Consider the following 10,602-nt stretch of genomic DNA (forward strand, 5'->3'; position numbering starts at 1 on the left):
TACAGATGTATATTAAGAAAGGTGGAGATGGAGATGAGTTTTACATGGGATTCAAAGACAATGTATCTACTCTAAAAAGGGTCTTGGTTAGATCTTAATATAAAAAGTGGATTACGGTAGTGGGATAATGTACTGATTCATAATTAGACCCGATACCTTCAATGAAACTTTGTAGTCAGGTACTCAGTTGAAAAGATTAACAATAATTTTTTGAATAAAGTTTTTTGACATTTGATAAATATTTTGAGAAACAACTCTTGATTAGTTGGTTAAAATGCTATCTAAGACGCCATTCATATTCATGTGGCTACATTCCACAGGTGCATTGTGAAGATCACAGGAGACATGACCTTGTCGTTCCCTGTGGGCATCATCAAGGTGTTCACCACCAACCCCTCCCCCGCCGTGCTCACCTTCAAACTGAAGAACACCAGCAGGTTGGAGCAGATCCTACCCAACCAACAGCTACTATACAGGTGAGGTGATCTGCAAAAAACAGTGAAAATACAAAAGAAAATGCCACTTTGCATTGCTAGGCAAGTACTTTGCAGAGCCAATGAGTTGATAACTTGTCAGACTCGTGGTTAAGTGAAAGAGGGATTTGGACTCGATGATTCGAGTGAGGATCAAGGAAATGTAGTCTGCGTCAGTGAGAGGAAATTCAATTAGTAATCTGACATAAACCTATCATTAAGCTGTCAGGGAAGTATTTTCCACCAGACTTTAACAGCCAGGTTCTCAACAGCCCATGTCTCTTCTGAAATACTTCACACCCTAAAATAGCAAAGAACAGCATACTTCACACAACAGCTGCTTCATTTAACGTACATTATATTATCTTTCACCTCTTTAGTCAAAGGTGTTTAATGTATATTTTTACCTCACATGCAGTGCAAGATTTAAAATGCCTCTCAATTTGTTGGTTCTATTTTAAAACTGTGACTTTTTAAAACAAATTTGATGTGAACAGTTCATATCCTTTTTCAAAAAGTAAAGAAAAAAAACATCTTTGTCTGGGTTTTTTAAATGTGTCTTGCTCTGGTTCCTCCCAGTTATCCCAAGACCACATGGCTGTACTAATTGAATCAAATGGAATTCATGATTTAGTAGCTGGTTGGATATAACAGGGTCATTTTTTCCAAGCTATTGGAGCTTTACACACAAAGCCAAGAAGAGCGATGAATAATTGAGCCTCTGATTATTTCTTGTGTGTGTGTGTCTGTGTGTATCTTTCTTACTGTTTGTCTTTTATCTAGTGATCCTTCCCAAAATGACTCAAATTCCAAGGACTTCTGGTTCAACATGCAAGCGCTGACGTCCTACCTCAGAAAAGCCTCAGATCAGAATCCTTCAGCTTCCTACTATAATGTGGACATCCTAAAATACCAGGTCGGTCAGCCAACGTCAAGCCTAGAACCTTATCCAGAAAAAATAACTGTAGTTAAAGAATGCTTTCTAAAAACATATTTCCCTAAGTGCTTCACCATCCAGACAAGTCTGAGAAAATAGCAAAAAAGGAACACGAGTGTTGTTGAGTGAGCAGAAATATAAGCAGACTGACTTGCCATGTTCGAAAGTTAAAGAGAAACTATCAAACACTACTTTACTTTTACTAATAAAGTTTTAGTTTATTTGTGGTGGATCAAGAAATCTAGGAGTATAATTAAATATACGCTTGTCGAGGTGTAAAACAAACAATGCATGAATTGGCTAGGTCAGATCAACAAACAACTTTTTTGTTGATGGGAGAAGAATTAGTCCTTGTCCTGGTTTCTCCGTTTGAGTTTTCCAGGACATTTTGAAAGAACATTGGTTTTGTTTTTATCTTGAATTTGTCCTTTTAGCAAACCAACTAAATCTGTTTTTGCCAAAATTATAACATTCTAACTGACCTTCTAAGTTGACATTCAGACTTCTGTATTACACATCAAACATGGTCTCATACAGTCTCACTGCAGCAGAGGATATTAGGAATATCAAAACTCAAACTTAAAGCAGCTTTGCTCATGTTTTTAAGTATATCATAACTTTTACATTTACACTGTATTGCTGTGTTCAGGTGCTGTCTGATGGGATCCATTCCACTCCGCTCAACCTGGCCGTATACTGGAAGTGCACACCGAGTACAGCAGACCTGCGGGTAGACTACCGATACAACCCGGACTCCATGGCCTCCCCCGGTCCGCTCACGAACGTACAGATCTTAGTGCCTGTTGACGGAGGAGTCACCAACATGCAGTCTCTGCCCAACTCCATCTGGTAAGTTGTGGCGCTTGTTATATCAGCAGGAGATCTAAAGGGCTCTGAAAACAGTTCTATCTTAATTCAAAAGCGGCAGTTTAAGGTGTTATTTCTTTCTGTCATTTTAGGAATGCAGAGCAGAATAAGTGTCTGTGGAAGCTGAGTGACATCTCAGAAAAGTCTGAAAATGAAGGTAAATCATGTTTGTCTTCTTTGTTTGCAATAAGAGGCAGCTTGTTCTAAATCCTCCCTGTAGAGAATGTGTACAATGAGGGAGAGAGCTGGATCAGTTGCTGGAAAGTAAGTGTATTTGTTTGTGTTTGACCCCCCCAGGCTCCGGGTCCCTGCGGGCTAAGTTTGAACTGTCGAGCGGTCCATCGAGCCCCTCCACTCTGGCAGTGCAGTTTATGAGTGAGGGGGGCACCCTGTCAGGAGTGGACATGGAGCTGCAGGGGACCGGATACAGACTTTCTCTCAACAAGAAGAGATTTGCCACAGGTATGTAGTACGCTTGATCGTCCATACATACCTGATACTCGTATGTTTAATGCATCAACAACTCAAACTGCACGTCTTTTGATCTTCTTTAGGACGTTATATGGCAGATTGCTGAGGTGACTCACCACTCTGGTTCTCAAGAAAAAAAAAAAAAATCTCGCTTGACACAAAAGTTGGCAACTTCGCGAGGCTTCCTGAACCTCTGGAATCATCTGTGCACAGTCAGGCTTTTGCCCGGGAAGCGAGAATCTCACTACAATAAAACAGCACTGAGTATTGAACACTGTTAAAAAAAAAAAAAAAACAAATAAAAGAAAAAGAAGATGAGCTTTCAGGAAATGTGTAGATATGAAGTTTAATAATGCTTTCTGATCAATTCACTTTTGTATAGTCAGAAACAGTTTATGGATTAGATATAAATCTATATTGTATTTGAAATCATAAAAAAAGAAAAAAAAGTGCACTAACAATCTTTCAGATGCTCTTTTTCCTCTTATATTCATTTTTCAAGAGCCTATAAGGAATTTAAAACAAAATCATGAATTCTGCGTGGAAGAGAAGAAAAGGTTTCTCCCTCAGAACTGTAAATATTAACACTGAATATTCTGCTCGACCAGCTCTGACTCAACTCTCGAATCAGCTTTCTTTACTGATTTTTCTCTTTTCCTCCTCCTCCTCACCATTTGTCTTTTTTGATCATGTGCAATGAAGCAATGAAGGTAGATTCTGTCTTAAACAGTACTCACACACTCGTGGCACAAGCTTGACATTTAAAATAACACGCTTTCAAACAAATGCAAAAAAAGAATCTGACCTCAGTGCCTCCTCTTATACTGTGGATCAGTAGGCAACAAATGTCAATGTTTTACCCAGATTTGGGTTTTCCAGATTTAAGCTACGTTTCTCTGTGGTAAAATGCATGGAGTTTTTAATCAATCACCCCTAATGGGGTCTGTGATCAGTGTGGTCTTTTTAGATTTTCTTTCCTTGTAAATCCCCCTTTCAGTCATGTCTTTTCTTACATTTTTAAGCCCTTAATTTTTATTCTTAATATAAAATATCAGCGATCTTGACTGTAAAACATTTTGTCAAATGTTAGATGCTTTAAAAAAAATATCAAGGGACATGACCCCAAATTTAACTTGTAGCCTTTTTTCAAAAACTGGCAGTGTTTTCTTTTTAAATCACACTTGTGCCCTCTTAATGGAGAAATGTGCCTGAATCCTAACTTTTCTCTAATACTTTTTGTATACTACAGCACAGTTAATGAGAATAGCACCAACAATGTGCCAGTTGTGTTATGTTTTTTTTTAATCCTTTATTTGGATGTTGAAGGGAAACTGTTTTTACAACCCAACTGTCTTCCAGCAATGTCTGCCTCCTGTGATTTGAGTTTGATCATTTAACTCTTTTTATATCTCGTCTTTTTCTATTCAGTGCTCGTCAATTGACCTTCACCTCTCATACACTCACTGTGCAGTAGACGATGTAAGTGAGCAGTAGCACACTAAAGCCAAATTAATGATCGAAATGCCTTATCACAACTACTCGACACTGAGTAATCCAGTGTTGTTGACTGTGGTTAGATATTGTGACACAGTACTGCCATTGCCCTGTGATAGATTACTGACTTGTCCTGCCTCTCACCCGTTGCTTGCTGGGAAAAGCTTTATCCTCTTGCAACTACTAAACAGCACAAGTGGGTACAGAAAATAGATGGTTTGGTGGATGGATGGGAAATTGCCACGTTTGACTCTTGGTGTTTCATTCTTGTCTTTTACTAATGAAGGCTGCTGCTGTAGATGCTGGTGTACTTCTTGATGGAGTATGTTTATGTTGTGTAGGATGTTTTTCATTGACCTCAACCATGTAATGGTCCTCAAATTGGTTAATGTGTTGGTATGGGACATGTCTGGAGATGCAATTAGTTGCTGGAAGCTGTGATTGTGAACTGATGAAACGTTTTAGGGCAGGAGTTTCATACACTGTGCATCACTTGGCCAAATGACCTCGCAGATAGGACTTTAGGAAATAACTTTTCACATCAGGCTTACTGTTTACTGTCCGCTGTGCTATAAAATATGGCTCATTGTAGTTTTTAACTGACAGTGACTGCAGGTGATTTAAACTCATATCCATACTTGATTCATCTGATGTCTCTCTTGGAAACTGATCTTTTTTTTTTTATTTATCTCATCATATCGGGCCACAGTGATTATGTGTAATGACCAGTTTTTAATGTTTTATATGACTCATACGGTAGTACACTACCTGGTGTAAGACTCAAGCCTTTATTAATAATTTAGATGCAGACGTCTTAAATAGATGATGGAAATGTCCATTTAAGTCATGTCTGTTGAAATTCAATTTTGTATTTCATTCTGAATTTTAATCAGTCAAATGTTTGAAGGTAGCTGTAAGAAATGAGTTTACATAAAATCTTAAAATTGTAGCATCAGACATTTGTACAGTGTTAATTATATCAGTGGTTTTGGTCAGATGAGCCGAATAGAGAAAAAAAAAAAAAAAAAGAGTACACAGATGTAATTGTATTCTGTATTAGCAAGCTGGTTCTTGCTGTCCCTACAAAAACCTTCAAAATAAACTTACAGGGCTCCTTTTTTCAGTCACTTTCACATTCTTTCTTTCTTTATATGTTGTATTAAACAGAGTTTAAAGAGAGCAAAAACTGTGTAAATGATTCTCATAAATTGTAAATTTTTACCAATATCTCAGCCACTTTGTGTCTCTACTTTATGATTTCTCATTGTGCCTGTATTAAATGTGTAATATATGAATATATACAAATATATTAAAATGACTAAGTGCGTTCTGTGTGATTATTTTTTTTAGCCTCACTGAAAACGTCAGTCATTTGGTCAGTCTGCCACTTTGATCCAGGCTGAAATGCATGATAATTATGGGATGGATTGCATAAACAAATATGAATGCTGTTTAAAAATAAGCAAATAATGCTGATGCTTGAGCTTAAAGATTAATCTGTGAAAATAGGAGAGCAGTTTTCCTCAAACATGAGGCAGGTGAAAAGCTCTTACAGAGGCCATAATGTCCACCTGAGTAGCTCCTCTGCATTCTCAAGTCGTCATGGGAAGCACAATAAGTCCAATAAGTCATGATGACCTATTCGACAGGTCACTCAAAGGGCAATAAAACGTATTGTATTTTTCTTTAAGCTACAATATTTCTCCATTTAGTCACTTTCTGTGTGATTACATGAGTTTTAGAGATAATTGTATGGAGTTCACTGCAGTACAGTGTCAGACAAAGCAACACAAGTTTCATTTGAAAGACTCAGCAGTAACATCTCTCTCAGAATAAAATGACTCCACGCTCTAATCATCACAGCTTGTTTGAACTGTATTCCTTTTGTGTGGAGACAGATGGCAGATGTACTTTGGCAGAATTTGTGCTCACTGGAAAGGTTGAAACATTCGAAAATCACACTGAAATGACCTGAATGGAAAGATCAGGGATAGAGAAAAAAAACATTTACGTCTTGGGGTGAACTGGACCTTTAAAGCCCTCGAAATCCATTCAGACTTTACTGATTAAATGTTGTGGACTGAAAAATCTGAAGTTGCAATACTACAAGATAAAAACAACAAATCTATTGTCAGTTTTTTTTAGGACTACAATCCATGTAAAAAAGTCTGTATTAAACCCTCTATCGACGTGCAGGATGAAAACAAATCTTGAAGACACCACCACACATGTGTTCCTGATATAATGTTTGCACTACGAGCACCTCATGCAGTGCTTTGCTTAGGAGGATGTATGCATGACTGTGCGTATACGCTCAGCACTACATCAACACCTTGTGCATATTTACACACTCACTCATGCCTTGTGTCCCACTGCCTGAAGACCTCCTCCTTGCTGTTTGAAATACAAAGTCTGAGCTGCCTTTTCACAGCCACATGTGTGAGCCATCAGTGTTGACTCTACTTTTCCCTGTCTGCCTCACTCAGACGAAGAGGAAGAGATCTTAGGGTCTCTTGTGTATAATGTTATTCTCCGAAAGGCCAAAGTGAGATATGTGAGCTGAAGTCATATCCAAAAACTGTGTTGGTCCATATGTAGACTCTTGTGTGTGGCCAGACATTTTATACAACTTGAGAGGATCACTGAGTTGGAGTGTGGGCTGTATAGGTAGCAAGATAATAAAGAGAAATGTGTGTTGAGAGAGTTTAAAGGAATACTTCGACATTTTGGGAACTATGCTTATTTGCTTTCTTTTTTGCTTTTTTGCTTTGATACCACTCTCATTTGTATGCTTAATATGAATCTACAGGCGGTTAGCTTAGCAAACAGCTAACTCAACTCTGTACAAAGGTAACATTATCCACCTAAAAGCACGTCTAAAGTTCACCAATTTACATGTTTTATTTTTGCGCAAAAACTCAAGCGTAAAAAATGTTGTGGTTTTACATGAGATCATGTGCAGGACGTTTTCTTGGCCTGGAGCAGTGCAGCCAGACAAAAAATAGTCCAGCACATAACCTAAATGTATGTTAAATATGAAGCAACAGACAGCAGTTGGTGAGTTTAGCTTAGCATAAAGACTGGGGAAATGGCTAGCCTGGCTCTGTCCAAAAAACAGTGTTGTTTTGTACAACAAGAAATAGGCCGGCATTTTAATTAGGGAGCTTTAGAGGTGCAGGTAATCTGATTTTGTTACCTTTTAGCTTTCATGGTAACTAAACTAACCACCTGCTGAATGGGGTCAGTCTTCTCATCTAACTCTTTGCATTAAAATAAAAACATGCTATTTAAAAACAGGGAATTATAGGTTCTGGTTGAATCTGGTGCTGATTCAGAGAGAAAGTCTCAACGTCAAAATCAGGTCTGTGAAACAGTCGGAGCCGAGGGAGCATTTAGTCTTTGTTGTCCACTATCACAGTTATGTTTGTCCAAAGGCCCACTGGAGCCATAGAGTTGAGTTATTCTACAATCCAGAGAGCAAGCCCTACATCAGTAACATTTATGGACAATTTATAATTGATGTGCCCATTTGATCTCCCTCTTCACCACGAGAAAAAACATCTGAACAAACAAGGATGGTGTAAGTTTATTGCATTAATATGGATTCTTCTCCTCTGGTCCTCTTGCTCACTCCAAAACCCAGAAGACCTCTTTAGAATAACTCAAACCCTGAACATGTCAAACTCACATCCAAAGGCATCTGTCACATTTTCCACTCAGCAAGCAGAACTCTGTCAACTGTTTCCCCCTGGCAATACAAATATGAACACAATTCACTGTTAACAAAACTGACAGGGAATTTACAACTGCGAAAGGACTTAGACAAACTGCTGTTATCTGGCTGACACTGGCAGATCACCAGCTTTACAATCAATCAATCACATGTTTTAAATAGATTATTTGGGGATTTTTGCCTTTATTTGATATTGACAATCAGGAGATATATTTTCAAACTCACATCCCACCACATTGGCTCTTGCTTTGCTGTATTGTCAAAATAATACAATGAAAAAGAACATGAATTACCAGCTGATGTTGTAAGCTCTGCTCATTCTTTAGCTATGACTCAGGGACCGTCTTATGGACACGTCAGCTTTTTAAGTCAATAGAGTCACAATCTGGCATGAGAAATTCTTTTGCAGATATGTTGGAACAGTGGACATAATTTAAACTGAGAGTGCCCGGTCAAACATCTGGTCACCTTACCAAAAATCCAGGCAAAGCACCAGAAGAGCTGATGATTGTCTCATCATCGGTTTCTGTTTTAGTAAGTCATCAGAAGCCTTGAGGCAGACGCACACGTCCATAAATTCTTTGCAGCTGCTGGGTAACAAGGATGGAGAAATACTTGTTATCTCATTCCCAATTGCCCTTTTATTCTACATGGACATGACAATACACGTTACACATGACAGATTATCATTACAGCTCAGGTGTATCACGTTGAGAAGACCGTGTGGTCGAAACCTTGGCATCTATCAATGAAATGTCCTGAACATATCTCAACGGTCAGTAAGTGATTAAACAAAACACATATTTCCCACCAGATTCTTTCTTTTTTAACTAATAATCACTGATCCGTTATATTTGTTGATAAGCCAGAAGGTAGCAAGAATTTAGCCTGAAAAAAGAGTGCATTTCGTCTTTAAACATCCCCTGGAAAGGTTATTACTTTTACTTGACCTTTGCGCTAAAATTCTTACACTCCTTGCATCATTTCCATAGGTCTGCTGTCATTAAAATAAAGGGTCTTCCTGTCTTCTTTTCAACACAACCATTAATTTGTATTTATCCCTTCGCCTCTGTGCTTCTTTTGCACATTGAAGACACTGAGTCAGGCGATATGCAAATCCTAACGGTTAGACAAAGATCATGAGCTGCAATAATTGTATTGCAGTTACCTGGCAACTGCAAAAATACAGAAACAGAAATGCTACTGTTGTGATTTCAGTGTAGGAGTTTCCCTAGCCGCTGCTAGACAGGTGAAATGTTTCACTGGAAGTCAAATCCAGTGAGGAGACACTCCAGAATCCCGTCCAGTGGCAGACTCCACCGCCTTATCAGCCCTTGGGAGAGGGAGTGGACCCTTCCGTGCCATGTTCACAGAGGCACGTCACAGGCTATTTGTCATGGTAAGCATGTGTGTGTGTGTGTGTGTGTGTGTTTGGGGGAGGGGGTGACTGAGAAATGGTCACATCTTAATTCCTACAGTGATCTTTTGGCCCTTCTTTATTGGCCCAGCAGAATCTGCCATTGAGATTGTATTACTTCTCTGCAGATATGATCCTTATAATTCAAGGATAATAGACTATTATCATCTTGACTGTTTTCTAGTCATATTATTTTTTCATATAGCCCAATATCACAAATCACACATTTGCTTGAAAGGACTTAACAATCTGTTTAGCATATAACATCCTCTATCCTTAGACCATAGATTTGGATAAAAGAGAAAATAGGGCAAAAAAATAGGCAAAATAGGGCAAGCAGGAAGAAACCTCAGGAAGAGCAACAGAGGAGGGATCCCTCCTTTGGCACAGACAGACAGACAGACAGACATGCAATAGATAGCAAGTTAAATTAGCCTTTATTGATATATATAATAGTAAAATTACAATATGGAAAATTAGGATTATTTTAGGTAGATTATGAATATATATGAAGAATATACATCCCATTGAATGTTGAGCAGGTTCCAGGTACCGCCAAAACAGGTAGGACATGGCTTCCTCTCCACCAAGGAAAGGCAAAAGCCAAGAACAGCATTCACACAGAAGGAGAGAGACAAGGACTTTCACCTTTCTACCCAACTAAGCTTCAGACTCCGCCAGGTAAAAATAGGGGTGAATCTGGGGGCACAATGTGTTTTATTCCCTTGGTGCATGAAGGAAATGGAGGGTGGAGTTAGGATTCTCCAAGTCAGAATCTTATCCTTTAATGGACATCATCTGTGTAGTGGCATCATTGCTTTATGCTGAACAGTGGTCATCTAGCCTCATGTACTCGGTATTTTGTGACGATTTCCGATTTAAAAAGACAGTATACCTTATAGATGTTGGACAGATGTGCTTTTGAAGGATGGTGCCAGAGCTCAAGTGCAATGAAGCATGAGCCCAGGGGATCAATACAACCCAGTGTGAGTCAACAGGAGACACACACACACATAGAACTCTCCTTCCTTCCAGAGAGGAAATGTTCAGTCCATAAATATTTGGAGTTTGCTAATTGAAAGAATCTGTGCAGCTTCAATTCTGGGGGGTTCTTTAAACACTGCACTCATATGGATTCTCTGTCCTTTTGTTCATTAGTGCCAAGTGAAATGAGCTGAGGCTATGGTAAACATAAAGACAGACACACACA

The 10,602-nt window shown here is 38.7% G+C and overlaps 1 protein-coding gene across 12 annotated transcripts in view; it reads left to right on the forward strand.

The window, feature by feature from the left end:
- Positions 1 to 5,569, forward strand: part of fcho2 (FCH and mu domain containing endocytic adaptor 2) — a 41,706-nt gene extending 36,137 nt beyond the window's left edge. For all 12 annotated transcript variants that reach the window (XM_051413217.1, XM_051413214.1, XM_051413216.1 and 9 more), the window contains 6 exons: positions 321 to 476; positions 1,257 to 1,389; positions 2,060 to 2,259; positions 2,370 to 2,434; positions 2,575 to 2,739; positions 2,832 to 5,569. In XM_051413217.1, coding sequence (XP_051269177.1) covers positions 321 to 476; positions 1,257 to 1,389; positions 2,060 to 2,259; positions 2,370 to 2,434; positions 2,575 to 2,739; positions 2,832 to 2,854 — 742 coding nt within the window. In that variant the 3' untranslated portion in view covers positions 2,855 to 5,569. The remainder of the gene's footprint in view (positions 1 to 320; positions 477 to 1,256; positions 1,390 to 2,059; positions 2,260 to 2,369; positions 2,435 to 2,574; positions 2,740 to 2,831) is intronic.
- Positions 5,570 to 10,602: the final 5,033 nt, after the last annotated feature.

This window comes from Dicentrarchus labrax, unplaced genomic scaffold (genome assembly GCF_905237075.1).
Source record: "Dicentrarchus labrax unplaced genomic scaffold, dlabrax2021, whole genome shotgun sequence".
NCBI classification, from domain to species: domain Eukaryota; kingdom Metazoa; phylum Chordata; class Actinopteri; family Moronidae; genus Dicentrarchus; species Dicentrarchus labrax.